This window comes from Mus musculus, chromosome 16 (assembly GCF_000001635.26).
Source record: "Mus musculus strain C57BL/6J chromosome 16, GRCm38.p6 C57BL/6J".
Classification (NCBI taxonomy): Eukaryota; Metazoa; Chordata; class Mammalia; order Rodentia; family Muridae; genus Mus; species Mus musculus.
Genome location: NC_000082.6, coordinates 37,179,640 through 37,195,780, shown reverse-complemented (window position 1 = coordinate 37,195,780; position 16,141 = coordinate 37,179,640). Strand labels below are relative to the sequence as shown.

General features: G+C 35.4%; 1 protein-coding gene across 13 annotated transcripts in view; it reads left to right on the top strand.

Annotated features, from left to right (window-relative positions):
* Window positions 1-16,141, top strand: part of Stxbp5l (syntaxin binding protein 5-like) — a 277,941-nt gene that overhangs the window by 189,235 nt on the left and 72,565 nt on the right. For 8 of the 13 annotated variants that reach the window (XM_006521884.4, XM_017316899.2, XM_030249013.1 and 5 more), the window contains 2 exons: window positions 7,061-7,212; window positions 9,059-9,130. In XM_006521884.4, coding sequence (XP_006521947.1) covers window positions 7,061-7,212; window positions 9,059-9,130 — 224 coding nt within the window. The remainder of the gene's footprint in view (window positions 1-7,060; window positions 7,213-9,058; window positions 9,131-16,141) is intronic. The other 5 variants (XM_006521886.4, XM_030249014.1, XM_030249011.1 and 2 more) reach the window with 1 other exon arrangement.

Below are 16,141 nucleotides of genomic sequence, written 5' to 3'. Positions count from 1 at the left end.
TTGAGTCTTCTCTCCCTGAAGGAGTGTCTGGCTTTCTGTTCCTGTTGCAAGCATTGTTACACTGTGAGATAAAAAATAAGAACCTATGTCATAAATGGCTTATCTTTAGTTGTTCTTAAGAACACAATGTTTTGTTCTTGCATTATTTTCTTCTCTTTCTCCCTTACAGAGCCAGAGGGAAAGCTTGATCCAGGCTGGGGCTTTACAGGATGATTGACATAAACATATTTAAGTCTGAGCCGAAGAAGGGTCTCTATACTCCCAGAGTCTGCTTTCAACACACTTAAATAAAATATTACCATTTGACCAATAGATTTGACATTATACAGGGCAAGCACTCTATCCATTGAATCATATCTCCAAAACCCCTTTTGCAGTTTCTTTCATGAAAACTCTGAGATTTTCATTATGGAAGCCACTAATTTACATTATTGTTTCTTCGTAGATGTCTCTGTTTTGTTTTCCTTTTCTTTCTTTCTTTCTTTCTTTCTTTCTTTCTTTCTTTCTTTCTTTTTTTTTTGAGACAAGGTAAATGACTTATTTTTGTTAACTTTGAATCCTTGAAATTTATTGTATTTATCATGGGATGATGAGATTTCAATTAGGGGTAAATGTTGCTCCCTCTGTCTTTACTAGAAACAATTACAATTTATAATCTTAAAGATGTGCCTCGCCAATTTCTAGGTGATTGTAATTATTAATTGTCTACTCTTTTTAAGAATTTGCCAAGGGCTATTGTTAAATCACAGATTGTGAAAGGTTAGAGATTTTCACTGTACAAGCAAGTAAATTAGTCTGCAATGATTATAGGTAGTTGTGACAAGAAATAGAGACAGAGAAAGAAATAAGAACAGTTCTCTGGGTTATTATTGACAGCCTATAAAAAGCAACATCTTTTAAACTCTGTCCACTGGCTATTTTTCCGTTATTATAAGAAAGAATCTAAGATAATTAACTTATGGAAGGAAAGCTCATACTCTTGGAAGTTCCAGTCATTAGTTAGGTGGCTCTGTTTGTTTCTTTGGGGCCTGTATCAAGGCACCAATGTTTGTAGAGAACATATGGAAGAGCAAATATTCTAACTTGCTGGTGGCTGGGAAATGGGAAAAAAGAACAAAGGCTTGTACCCTAGTCTTTCCTTCAAGAATATATAAGCAACCTTCCGTTCCCATTAAGACCCATCTCTTAAAGCTTCCACTAGTGCCTGGTAGTGCCAGCTTGGGGCCCACTGTTTACTACCTGAACTTTTCAGGGACTTTTCTGACCAAAATAGAGCAGTGTACCCCTGGCCAAGAAAGACTTATATCTAGCTTACAATGAAAAAGACTTCAGTCTCTCTCCAAGAGACCCCAGAAAGTTAACCATTACAGCATTTCTCAAAAAACCAAGTCCAAAGTCCACTCAGTTGTAAACATGTATAAGCAATAAAAAGATGAGTCACATACTTCAAGAAACAATGGTACACAATAAATCATTCCCAATTCAAATGGGTAGAGTTAAGAATACAGGAAAGGATTAGGTCAAAGCAAGTCTTTGTCCAATAAAGAAAACATTAAATCCTATAGTTCTCTACTTAACACCTGGGGTACCCAGAGGGCTTTGGATGCTCCAAGCACTTTGATTTAGAAATCCCAAGTGTAATTATTTAGCATAGACGAATATGGTGACTTTGCATGCCACCTAGAGCTGCCTATAGGAGACGATTAGTATCTTTATTTGAGGGGAGAGTCCAGTTGATGCTTCGTCTTTACTTTCATAGATTCTTGCATCAACCAACTAGATGATTACAGGGACTCTGATTTGGCTCTTTGAACTTTCTTTTTGACATCTTTGTGGAAGCCTCTATGACTCTGTAACTCTTGTATACTACATGTCTTCAAAACCAGCACTGTTGACCAACAAGATCTGCTGTCATTGAGATTTACTTGGGCCCACTTCATCCATGCCTGCAACAGTCTCTCTGTATCTTTCCAGCTAAATTTCTCCAGTATTCTTAGGTTAAATTATTATCTTTCTGTTCTGAAAACACTCTGTCATATACCTCTTTGAAACTATGTTATATTTCTCTTTATACTGCTATACCTTGGAGCTTATACCAAATAGGGTATTTTGAATTCCTGAGTTGCCTCCAAGGTATCTTTTATATTATCTTAGTAGCAAGCACTTTGCTTTTTTAAAAAATATATAATTATTTTGTGTGCAAGGGTGTTTTGCCTCCATGCATGTCTGTGCACTATATGCATATAGTCCAGCAGAAGTCAGAAGAAGACATTGGGTCCTCTAGAACTAGAGTTCCTGACAGTTTTTAGGCATCTCATTGGTGCTGAGAACTGAACCTGACTTCTCTGTAAGAGCAACAAGTGGTCTTAACCATTAAGTTTCTCTCCAGCCCTGACTTGGTTTCTTTTATAGATAGCAATCTTTTGAGCAAGTAAATCTAAATTAGCTATATTTCTATCAAAAATGCATTTTCTGAATCTGTCTGCTCTTCTGTATTTGTTACAAATTCTTATTTTGAAATTGGCAAAAAGCACCCATTGTCACTGCCTTCTCGATTTTCTGCTGTTAAATCATCCGCAACATAAACTGTCATCTCTAAGTTCATCACTGTTAACATCAGTTTTTCACAAGGTCTCATGGGAATAATAAATGGGCATGGAAATAATACATCTAAATACACCCAAAGCATTTGCCACAGCATGACAGAAATAGCCTCACATCTACTTCTCAAGAGAGTCCACATTTCCATATGAACCTCATTAGCATCTTTTTAAAATTATTGTTGTTTTATTGTTTGCTTTGGTACTTTAAACTCCTCAGCAGTTTGGCCTTTTGCAGTCTATAATTACACCTCATTCCTGGTACCTCAAAATCATTGATTTGTTATCCATTAATAAGTTTTGCATTTCAATAATTATTCATCATTAAAATAAGTAGTGTATATTTTCTTTGTCTTAGAATAAAGACCCTGGAATTCATCTATGTGTGCGTTTATGTGTATATTATAAAGTATATATTTATTTATATTTATAACTTGATGTTTTTTGCTGCTAAATAGCATGTCAGTATATAGATTTAAAAGAACTTTAATTTACTCATTACTTAATGGGAATTTAGGTTGCTTATAGTTTAGGCATATTATAGTAAATCAGCTTTGAATAATCAGTACAAGTTTTTATATAACTTTTTTAAATGTCTAGGATAACTAGGAGTAGAATTAGTGAGTTATGTAATCTTTATGAGACATACATTGCTTTCTGAAGCATCTATAGAATTTGATATTTCTATCATCAGTGTATGAATGCTCACATTTTCTGAACTATCAACAATTCGTATTATCAGTCTTTGTTATTTTGTTCAATTTTTTTGTAGGTTTATTCCTCTCTAAATATGATTTTATCTTGTATATTCCCAGAGCCTACAATTTTCATTGTCTTTCCAAGGATTTATGTGACATTTGGCCATCTGACAAAATATCTATATAAATTTCTTTACTCTTTGAAAAATTACAATGATATTATTAGGTGTTTCTATATACTCTGTACCTATACTAGTATTATGTATAATTCTTTTAAAATATTTCCCAGAGTATGCTTCTTCCTTTTATTAAAGTTAGGTAGAACAATGTTGTTTAATTTTATGACATACAGGTTATTAATTTTTATTGTAAATTTATGTATTTCTTGTGTCCTAGTGACATATTTTTACATCACTCAAAATTACTAAGATTTTTTTTCTACAAGCCATTTGGAACTAATTTATTTGTGCTATAGAAATTAAAAGTTTGGTTTTTGGTCTATGAGTTATAATTGGTAAATAAAATGTCAGTTTTTAAATGTATACCATGATGACCCTATGTGTAATATTTCATTATATTACATACATAAATACACACACAGTCATGACTTCCTATGGTCAGACTTCTGATATTTCAAATTTGTGAATATGTGATAATGAAACCATAAATACTATTTCAAATGTTGAGCTTTTATCTTTTCTTAAATGAACAGCATATAGTACTTCTCCAAATGTTGGGCCTTAGTGGACAGCCACTCTTAGGCAGCACACTATTGTGAAGGTAGACAACTGATACTTTATATGTCCCGTATAGCAAATTGCTGGTTAAGTGTAACTCTCTTGCTTTTCTGTGCTCCTGAATCCATGGCAAACACCATTCAAATAATTTATGTACTTCTTTTGACATGGTTAGATTGCAAATATGAACAAAAGCATATAGTGTTAGTCTTTCTATGCCTTGCTTGCTTCATATAGCATAATATTTTCCAGAAATCTATGCTACTATAAATCTCAGAATTTCCTTCCTTTTTGAGGCAAATATGCAGCATTCTGTTGTATGTATATGTAATTTCTTCATTCATTCATCTATCAACAGATACTTAAGGCATTAAGTTCAGGAATGTAGGTAACTTTTCAAGCTATGGATTTTATTCATTTTAGATAGAGACTGAGAAATGAGATCACTGGATCATATAGTAGTTCTATTTTTAATATTCTTTGAAGAGCCCTCATATCATTTTACATAATGGCTACATGGGTTTATATTTCTACTAATAATACAAAGAGCTTCCATTTTTTTTCCTGATGTATTTCTCTTGCTGATGATAGCAATCTTGTCAGGTGATATCTCATGGTGTAAGGTGATATCTTATTGTGGTCTTTATCTGGATTTCCTTTAATAATGATATTGAGCATATTTTTATTTAACTAGTTTCCAGTGTTATTTCCTCCTTGAAAAACATCTATTCTGGTTATTTGCCAAATTGGAAATAATTTTCCCATTTGTAAGCAGCATTTTTACTGTGGATTTGTATGAGTGGCTTATATATTTATTTTAAATATTAATTTTATTAGATACATATTTCCAAAACATTTACTCTGATTTTCTAGGTTGCCTTTTATTTCTGATGATGGTGTCTTTTGCTGTGCAAAAGTTTCTCAGTTTGATGACTCCCACATATTTGTGCTTTGTCTGTGTTTTTAGTGTCATATTTAAAAACATTGCTATTAACAGTAAGAAGGAATTTTTTCCCTGTGGTATCAGGTAGGCACTTTATGATTTTAGGACTTGCTAGTGAATCTTTAACTTATTTCAGATGAACTCTAGATAAAGGTCCCAATTCATTCTTTTGATTATGAATTCATAGTTTGTTTGTTTCTTTAGATTTATTTATTTATGAGTATACTGTCTCTGTCTTCAGACATACCAGAAGAGAGCATCAGATCCCATTACAGATGATTGTGAGCTACCATGTGGTTACTGGGAATTGAACTCAAGACCTCTGGAAGAGCAGTCAGTGCTCTTAACTACTGAACTAACCTGAATTCATAGTTTTCAGCACATGCCACTTCCCCCATCTTGTATTCTTAGTTCCTGTGCCAAGGATTAGTTGAATATAAGTCTGTGGGCTTATCTTTGTACTCTCAATTCTATTTCATTGTTCCATGTATCTATTTTATCATAATATTGTAGTATATAAATAACTATAACTTGGAAATATAGTTAGAAACAAGGTCTGGAAATATCTGTAGCTTTGTTCATTTTTAACAAGCATAGTTTGACTAATTCAAGTCTATAATGGTTCCATACAAATTTGAAGTGGAAATTGATTGTAGGAGTTCCTCCTTTTTTACAGTTAAATAAAAAAATCCCATTGATAATAAAAACATCATGTTTTCTCTACATGTTTATCTATTAGTGGGCACAGGTTGTTTGTATCCCTCACTGTTGTGAACAGCAATGCATTGAGTACAGGACATTTTCCAAGATGCTAATTTTGTTTACTTCACATACAAATCCAGACATGAGGTCATCACATCACATAGCTCTATTTTAAGGGTTTGAAACTTAAATTTTATGTCAGCTACCCATGTTATCTTTTAATTCTGTTTCCATGGAATTGTGTTTCAGCCCATGCATTTTAACCTACTGATGTTTTCAGAATTAAAATGAGTATTTTGTAGGCAGCATATATAGTCAGTTATAATATAGTCAGTCTTGATAATTTTTAAAATTTATTCATTTTACATCCCAATCACTGTACCCCCCTTCTGGTCCCCTTCACTGGCCCTCCCTCCCTTCTCCCCTGGAGAGTAGAGCTCACACACACACACACACACACACACACACACACACACACACACACACACAAGATCCCCACACCTAGCATATCAATTCCACACAGGGCTAGGTGTTGCTTCTCTCACAGAAGCTAGACAAGACAGTTACAGGAATGTATTCTACAGACATGCTACAGCTACTATTTACTTAATCCTCAAGTGACCAAAATGCCTGCCTAGGAAAGCTTCTTTAATTAATCAGTTAATAAGTTAGTCAAATCTATTTGTCTTTTAATACACAGAAGAAAATAAGGAACAAAGATGAAAATTTTTTGTAAATCAAGCTGTATGTTTTTATATCTACTATGATGTCAAACCCTAGATATATGCCAAGTGTGTTGGTGTACACTATCTCCTGAGACAAATTCTGAAGATTACAGTTCCAGGCGGGCCTGACTACATAGAGAATCCCTGTTTTGTTGTGTGTTTGTTTCTTAAAGCGAAAGGAAGGAAAGGATGAGACAAAGCTTAAAAGATTAATCTGAAACAAAACAATCAGAATCTCATTTGCAAAACACACTTGTTTACCTAAGCATCTGTGTCTATTTGGCGTTCCTATTTCTTGACCTATGTCCCCTCTGCATTGGAAGAAGGATTTATGGGATTTTTCTGTAAAACTATAAAATCAAGTTAAATACTGTGTTACTACCACAGCAGAAATGAAAAATTTGTAATGAAGCATGATTGTAGGCCGTCTCTAATTTTTGCAGTATTCAGTCATGTTTCATATGTTCCACTCAATCAATTCCATCATGTTTAATATGTTCTACTGTAGAGTGGGCTTGTTTCCTGACTTTAAAACACTAATCACTGTCTGATCTCCCCAATCTTAGATTATTTCCCAGTAATCCTATATCTAACTTTAAATTGAAAATAGTCCTGCTTATGATACATTCTAGTTCTGTGTTTCTCCTCCTCTCAGAGTGGCATTTGGAAACTGCACTGGGCTGGTTGTGGTGGATTTCATACAGAAGACAGTGCTATTAAGCATGGGGACCATTGACCTCTATAGATCAAGTGACCTGTACCAGCGACAGCCCCGGTCTCCTCGAAAGAACAGGCAGTTCATTGCAGGTAGGGAACAAAGGAGATGAGTTCTGAGCTTGACTTGTTCACGTGGTTTTTATTCCAGATTGTCTTTCTTGTGTGATGCCATTCAAATGCATGCTAATACTGACTCAACAGGCAAATAAATGAATTTAGAAGAAACAGAAAAAAAAATCTTTAAACAGACATGAGTGGTGTTTAAAGTTCAATTTGCTGTTGAAGTTAGGAAGTATATCAGGTTTCTTAGGTAAGATCCCAAAACAAAACAAAACAAAAAACTAATAATAATAATAACAATAATGATAAATTGGTATGAAAATTGGGACTCTGGTTGAAATTTCTTTAGAAATTCTTGGAGTAAACAGATTAATTGTTCTCTAATAAGGTTAGCCCCTTTTAAATATAGTTTGAAGTCATTAGTCACTTTTCATTTTTTAAATAACTATATTGTGGCCATCATCTATTCTTTACTGATGATGACTAAAATAGACATATGTTTATAAACATAATAAATACCATTCTCTGACATTTAAGTGCTATGAAACATGGCACTTTTCTTAGCAGGAGAAGAAAGTCAACTTAACTATAAAAAAAAGAAATTTAAGTTTTAATTAGGATATGGCAACAAACGTTGATAGTCTGAATAATCCAAAATCTTAGCGAATTTCACTATATATCCAAAAATGTGGCTTTAGCATTCATAAATTTTGTATTTTTATTATTTACTGGAATATACTAATTGGTTAAAATGGCCTTAAAAGTTTGCTTCTATAGTGTGATTCATTTAGATAATGCTTTTACATTTCCTTTTAAACAAATAGTTAACTGAATATTGAGATCATCACTAAAAATACACATAAAGTATTACTTTATAGTATATAATAGTTATTGTTTTCCAAATAGAAGATAGGTCATTTATAACATCAAATCAATTTCCCATTTGGACGAATGGTGTTTGGTTCACACTCAACTTCTTTGTTATCTCTTTTAGACAGAGGCATAGCATTTGTCCTTCCGAACTTGCCAGGGTTTAATTGGGGAGCATCAGCTTTCAGTACTGTCAGGATACTGGAAATTTAAGCTCTGTGGGTTCTGCCTCTGTCACTACTAGCTTCTAAAAGAAAATCAGAGTAAGAGCTCTTTCATGTTCAAAAAAGAGGCAGGCAGTTGGTTTTGAAAGTTCAGAATGTGGCTATGAAGATGTCAGGGGCAGTAATGAGGTGCTGTTGCAAGGCCAGAAATCCTGATGGTCAGAGACACTGTAGATCTCTGCCAGCATCTCAGTTACTTGTCTGAGATCCACACAGAGGTAGAGAGTGTCTATTTTGACTAAGAAAACTTAATTTAACTCATTGGGTAATTCAAACTAATTTGGTCTCCACAATAGTGATTGCAGATCATAATTGTGATATAGGGAAAAATTGTTGTAAACTTAGTCTCTCTTAGTTTATAACTTAACCAACAAGTACATACTTTATATTGTAACATAAATTAAAAACTAAAGTGTCTGAGCTGTCTTTTTAATTGCTCAAAGATTAAATATAATAATCTTAATAACAACAAAGTAATTTTATATAGTATTACAAATCAAGCAACTCCCCAATGGTAAAATCATGTAAGAAGAATATGCCATGAATTTTATGAGAAAATTTGATTAAATAAAGTGGCTACAGCATTCTCATCATTCATCTATCACTTTCTAATTGATTTATTTTTAAAGTATCTCCTCTCTAGTTTGATTACCTAATCTTGCTACAGTTTCTTCACCTTGGCTGTTCTAGATTCTGGTATGATACCACCTCCTTTCACTTTAGACTATTTTCTCTCTTTCCTCTGCCTGCTGCTGCTGCTGATGCTCTGGCATGCTCCAAAGACAACTTTTGCATGCGTGGGCTGTCTAACTTTTATCCTGATTTAACGAAACGGATCCGTACTTCCTATCAGAGTAAGTTCTCTAAAGGTTAGGTGAATCGCTTTTTTTTTTTTTTAAAGTGGTAATTCCTAAGCTAAATCCATTCATGAGTGCTTAGTAATGTGTTTGTTTTTTTTTAAAAAAAAAAAAACACATTCAACATGCATGCAAATTTTTGTTCTGTTATGGAAATGCAATCTGGCATTTTGATCATTTTATTTTTTAATTTTCAAAATTTTGATTTAAATATTCTAAATCATTGTTGTCATGTGTCTATCCACCAGCCTTCGTTTCTGTGTTCATTTCAAACACTGTCCTATTAGTCAACCGGTCATTGCGCTTCCTTTTGAAGAAGGAAGAGCTGTGGAATTCTTGGAAATAGTGACCCTGACACACTGTGTCAGTAACAATTCCGCACTTCCCTATTTTATCACTTTTGTGCTTTTGACCATTTTGCAACCTTATTCTGATTAGTGTAATGATATTCTTTTATAGTTCCTGGGGTTAACTAAGTATTCCTAATTTATGGTGCTTTTTATTAAAATAGAATACCTAAAAACACATTTCAATGGTAATTTTAGATACCAAAATCTGGTACACGGAGGAATTAAAGTCATAAGTAACAGGTGAATAATACTATTTTTTTCTATGTTAGCAAATGAAGATGGAAGGATGGATGAAATAACTAATTCCAAACACTGGTGCAGAAAGTGTGATGCTGTATCACTATAGATATAACAAAACTAGTGGAATTATGGGTAAATAGTTCAAATAGTTATTGATATAAGGAAATATTTATATTGTGCTAACACATTTTTTATACAAATCAGGTTGCTTGACAAAATATACAATTTGGCACTATAGTTGTATAAAAGTACACACACACACACACACACACACACACACACACACACACACACACACTTGAACATCTATACTGTTGTAACCTGAATTTCTCCAGACATCCTCTTACTAGTTGAATCACACCCTGTTATAAATCATAAAACTTTACAAGTTTAATGTTCCTGGCAGAAAGCTGCCTCCTGTGAAGCCCTTACAATCTTTCTGGTATACCAAGTGTGATCTGTTTTTACTTATGCTCTCTATCTTTGACCACTTTGGGGATACTGCTCACTGTTTCTACCCCAGGTGACTCTGTCACCTTTGACACCTGTCTTGGCTTCTGCTACTCCTAAAACAGGAAGAGATACTAGGATATTTCTTGACATTTTGAAATTATGTGAAATTCAATTTCCTTAATAAGGTTTTGCTGAAACATAGTTTTACTCCTTCATTCAAATGTTTTCAATGGCTGATTTCACATTTTAATGGCAGGACTGAGTAAACAGGAAATCACATGACCACAAACCTGTCTCTCTGTGTACATTTTAAAAAGTTTATTGACCCCCTACTCTATAACATTTAACATTGTGTACCCATCCTGTACAACCTCATAAAGAACTTGAAACTTTCTGTCAAGAGTTTCCAGTGCATCTGGATACAATTTTAGCTTCCCAAAATATTCAAGAACAGGACATTCAGGTTTTACCAGTTTCTCATCATTTTCCTACCTGATGTTTCCAATAATCAACATGTGACGCTCTTATGATAAGTAGAGAATAGAGGAAAAATGCTGACTTCCACAATACCAGTCATACAGAAAGTATTAGGAAGCCTTAAAAGGTACTGAATGTTTGTATATTCTGTCAGCAACAACAACAACAATAATCATCTCTAAGCTTTTGGAGATTTTATTTAGGATCATCTAAAACATAATTTTCTGTTACTTCTCTATAAAAATATGTTGCTTTGTTGTATGGCTACTCTCTGGCCCTGACAGTTTCACTGCCTCCATGGCTAGCCCCATGCAGAAACCTCCCATCTCGATGTTGCCTGACTTGCCTGACTCTGAGCTCCGAAATATCTCCACCCAGCTCACTAAGTTCCCACTGGTGGGTCTCTGCCTCACGATTCCAAATTCCCATAGCCTTTTGGGGTACACTTCTTTCAAACCCATGCTTTCTCCCCGGAACCCAGTTAAGTTATGCGTGAAGGAAAACACCACACAAACTTAGCTCAGACTCAACAGGTAACTCAATCACTGGATGCATCAACTAGCATCCTAATTTTGTAAGCTATACTAAATTTAACTCCTCCAGTGGCGAATCTTAGTGAATCTGCCATCTAATCTGGGGCCTCTTGTTGGCTACATATTGTCCTCCAAGCTCTCCCAATCCAAAAGCAAGCCACCTTTTCCTTCTCTCCTCTTCCCCTCCTGCCTAAACCTTGCCCAGTGATTGGTTCCTAGAAATTCTTATTCATTAGGGGAAGGTTCACAGGAAGTCACCTGAGTGTGTGATTCACTCCTCATCCCAGGCAACCCCTCTTGGGGAAGTGAAATTAGCATCAAAATACAAACAGCACCAGGACTATCCACAACATTTCCCCATTTCTGATCAATTAAAAGGTTATTTTATATCTGATATAAATTGAGCACAACTATTAACATCCTGTAATTTATAAAGTACAAAATACACCTAACACCCAGGCCATCATTTTGGTCAATTAAATTGAATATTCTTTATCTGTCCTGACTTTTAAAAAGCTTATAAATCCATGTTATATTCTGGTTTAGCTTGTATACTATCTGAAAGCTATCTTCTCAAATATATTTTCTCAATGTTAAATAGTCTGGGTTGGCTATGAGACTATGAATAGTCTTTCAACCCTGTTGGAAATCTGAGAACAACCAATATTATCTGAAAATATAGGAAGCCTTAGCACAGCTTCCAAAACTGAGACAAATTGTAGAGACAGCTGCCTACTTATACAACCCCAGTATGTCAGGAAGTTGGAGCATCAGTCTTCAGCCTTCTGGCCCAGGATATTCTGACAGACCTTGAAAAACAGGAATTATTAAGGACTACCTTATTTTGTCTCTGCAGAACTAAGCTGTCCTAACCTGTAACTTGTGTCCTCTCAAGAACAGTACAGTTCTGCAGAAGAGATAGGCAATTTCTGCCCAGTGGCCACCTAGCTACAATGCATCACCTCACCTGGAGGTAGACATGCTCAGCTGCTTCTTTAAATCCACGAATGGGAAGCTGTTAGGAGCAGATATGTCCCAATAACAAGTGAATAAATAACATTAAATGTCACATTCTATGGATTTCTGGTGTTTTTAAAAACTGTATCTATATAAAATAATCTGGGCTGTTTTACATTAACTACTCTCAGCTATTTCTAACTAGATTATCTTGAAAACATCCAAACAATTAACACAGCCATGAATTTGTTATCTGGCCCTTAACTAACAGGCGTAATCATCTCAGATCAGTTTGTAATGGCATTTATAGAAGGACTGGGTCTAAGCCTTGTACTTTTAAAATTTTTGTATTAATAGAAGAAATTCATACCAATGAAAACCTTGATTCTGCATCAAAATAAATTCTGTACCAAAATAAGAAATTATGAACTCAACTTAGTAACTATTGTGCAGATTTTTACCAAATGAGATTGTGGCTACACAATTCTAGCTATTTCCTCCCTGTTCAAATTATGACTATTTCTAAATTCCCAAGAACGACAACATAGAATAACTACCTCCACACCTCCAAGTCCAGGGAACCAGGGCAACGACTCTTTATAACTACTTCCAGCTAAATATGGGCATTGAGATGTCTTTGAAGTGGGAGAAAGTTAGGAAAAATAGGGGTGTTGGTTGGCCTTAAAAGGCCACAACAACAATAGTTTTAGTCTCTGATGTCTGTCTCCCGACTGCATCTGGCTGGAAGTCCTTTAAATCAGGAGTTCAAGCAGGTCAGTTCAGCATGTCTGCCTATGAGACTCACCAAGACTGTATAGTCTATAATATAGAAATCTCAAAACAAAATGTTAGTATCATCAAGATGACTCTTTTGTTTGATTCTCTGGAATCTAGTTCTCAGGGGATCTCCCTTCATAATATCTGATCCATATAACTCTGGAAGGTATGTAGATACTACTCACCTTTCCTAAAGGTGCAAAGATAAAACCTTTCTACCAAAATAGCATGCCCTTAAGCCAGTAACCAGAAAAACCTCTCTTTCAGAGGAATAACCAGAAAACTCAAAATCATATCCATTTTGAAAATTAAAACAATCCAAAACAAATGAAGTAAATTAAAATACTGTATGAGTCTATTCTTAGGCTTTTCTATTCTGTCATACCAGGAAATTAACCTAAATTCCCATGGAGCCCACATTCAAAGAATTTGAGTTTCCTGTAGACTTTAATATAGCATCTACCTGTTATGTTCTCGACCTGGAGCCACAGACTTCCATCACTACCTGTTCATCGCAGGCAAATATCACTGCTCTCTACCTTGGAGTCAGTAAATTTTCCCTAACCGCGGGTAAAATTCCCCATGTGATTCGGATAAAATCTGTACATAAATCTATTCTAAAAGTAAATAATCCCAATTTTATAAACTCACAGTTCAGTCACTGTCTGCCCAAGAAGTATACAGCTTCCATTCTCCAGCTCTCTGACTAATAGCAGGGGACCTCAGAGCCCTCTTTCTTTGTTCCAAGGTTTCTGTGCTTGAGTCCTGTGACTTGCTCTACTTGCCAAACCTCCAAATTTCTAGCGCATAGGCTAAGAATCTTACATTTCTATGGATTATTGCCTGCCACGTTGCGTGAAATATATAAAAGGCACCATCCCAGGCTAACTCTGGCTACTCTCTGGCCCCAGTGGTCTCGCCACCTCCATGGCTAGCCCCATGCAGCAACCGCCCATCTTGCCATTCTCTGACCTGAAGCCCTGAAATCTCTCCACCAGTTCCCATTGGCGGGTCGCTGCCATGCCAGCACCACACTTCCAAATTCCCATGGCCTTTTGGGGTACATTTCTCGCAAACCCATGTTTTGCTACCATGACCCAGTTGAGTCCTCCACGTGAAGGAAAACACCACACAAACTTAGTTCAGAATTAACAGGTAACACAATCACTGGGCGCAGCAACTAGCATCCTAATTTGGCTGTTTGTTTGTTTGTTTGTTTGTTTGTTTGTTTTATACAGACAGGGTTTCTCTGTATAGCCCTGGCTGTCCTGGAACTCACTTTGTAGACCAGGCTGGTCTCGAACTCAGAAATCCGCTTGCCTCTGCCTCCTGAGTGCTGGGCATCCTAATTTGTAAGCCATGCTAAGTTAAATCCTCTGGTAGCAGATCCCAAGGGATCCACCACCTGAAACATGGGGGTTGGGCAGGACTCTTCCCTACCTACATTTTACCTCCACACTATCTCCTGTCCAAAAGCAAGGCCCTCTTTCCTGCCTCTCCTCTTCCCCTCTCTGACAGGGAAGTCCTGTCTAACCTCACCCAGTGATTGGTTCCTAGAAATCTTTATTCATTAGGGGAAGGTTCACAGGAAGTCATCTGAGTAAGAGATTCACTCCTCTTCCCAGGTAGCCCCTCATGGGGAAGTGGAATTAGAATCAAAATACAAACCACACCAGGCCTACCCACAATACTGTTTAACCCCACCATATGTTCCTACCCTTCTGATTTACTCACATCTCTCTATAAAGGCCTTCCTCAAGTTCTATTTTCTATAATAAAACTTTTGAACTACCATCTAAGCCCTCTTGAGCCAGTTCCTTTAACTAAAGTTCCTATGGTTTACAAGCTTGTACACAATATGTCTGTATTATTTTTGTTCATTTATACAGTTATGTAGTTTATACTTGTACTTTACATGACACGAATCTGGAAACTTCATCAATTAAGCTTTTAAAATTTAAATTCAACAAAAAAGAATTTAAATTTGAGTAAAATAAATTCTTTATGCTTTCTACATCCAGTACAAATTCTGAACTAAGCAAACAAATGATGATGGAGTGAGAGCATGACAGAAAGCTATCTTATGGGGCTGGAGAGATGACTCAGTGGTTAAGAGCACTGACTGCTCTTCCAGAGGTCCTGAGTTCAATTCCCACAACAGCATGGTGGCTCACAACCATCTGTAATAGGATCAATGCCTTCTTCTGGTGTGTCTAAAGACAGCTACAGTATCATACATACAATCATACATTAAATAAATAAATAAATCTAGGGGGAAAAAAAGAGAATACTGACTTCTTAAAAAGCTATTTTATAGCTAGCTGGACGTGGTGGCTCACACCTTTAATCCCAGCACTCGAGAGGGCAGAGGCAGGCGGATTTCTGAGTTTGAGGCCAGCCTGATCTACAAAGTGAGTTCCAGGACAGCCAGGGCTATACAGAGAAACCCTGTCTCAAAAAAAAAAAAAGCTATCTTACTACCACAGACAGATAAATAGGAGAACTAACTCTTGTCAATATTGGATTGATTGGAATTTTGCAGCAATTATAGTTTTTTTCTAAGCAGAAACCACATAAACAACAGAGAAGTAAAATTAAGTCCTTTTAATGTTGGACTTAAGAAGGAATTCTATATCTCTACCAATGGTCACTGTGGTGGCCAGAATAGCCCTGAAACCTGAAATCAGATGTTGTAAAGTCCTCTCTTAATGATAAACATTGCATGTTATAAAGAGATTAATTCTTTAATAATTCAAATATGTTTATTTCAATTTTATAAAAATTTGTGTTGAATTTTTAGCTAAGATAATCTGATTGTATTTTTATAGTCCTATATTACTAGAATAGAGATAGTGTATCTTTTACAAGAAGTATTCCCTAGCCATTAACAATGAGTGTGTGTGCTGTCCCTATCTATAGAGAGATTCCATTTCCATGGAATGTTCATCCTATTCTGATTGTACTAATAAATTTATTTATCATTTAATGGTAAATTTATAACTCTTTAAAAGAAATAAGGACATGTTAATATATCCCTCTATAAATGAGAAAATTAACATGAAAAGAGATTAAATTCATTTCTCAAAATCCTAAAGGGTAAGTCAAACAAACGCACATCTATGTGGCACTAAGAAGACCCATGTGCTTTGTACCATGTTATCCTGTGTCTCTTACATTTTTAGTCACAGTGAGAACCTAATCCATTATTCTTTAACCAAAAG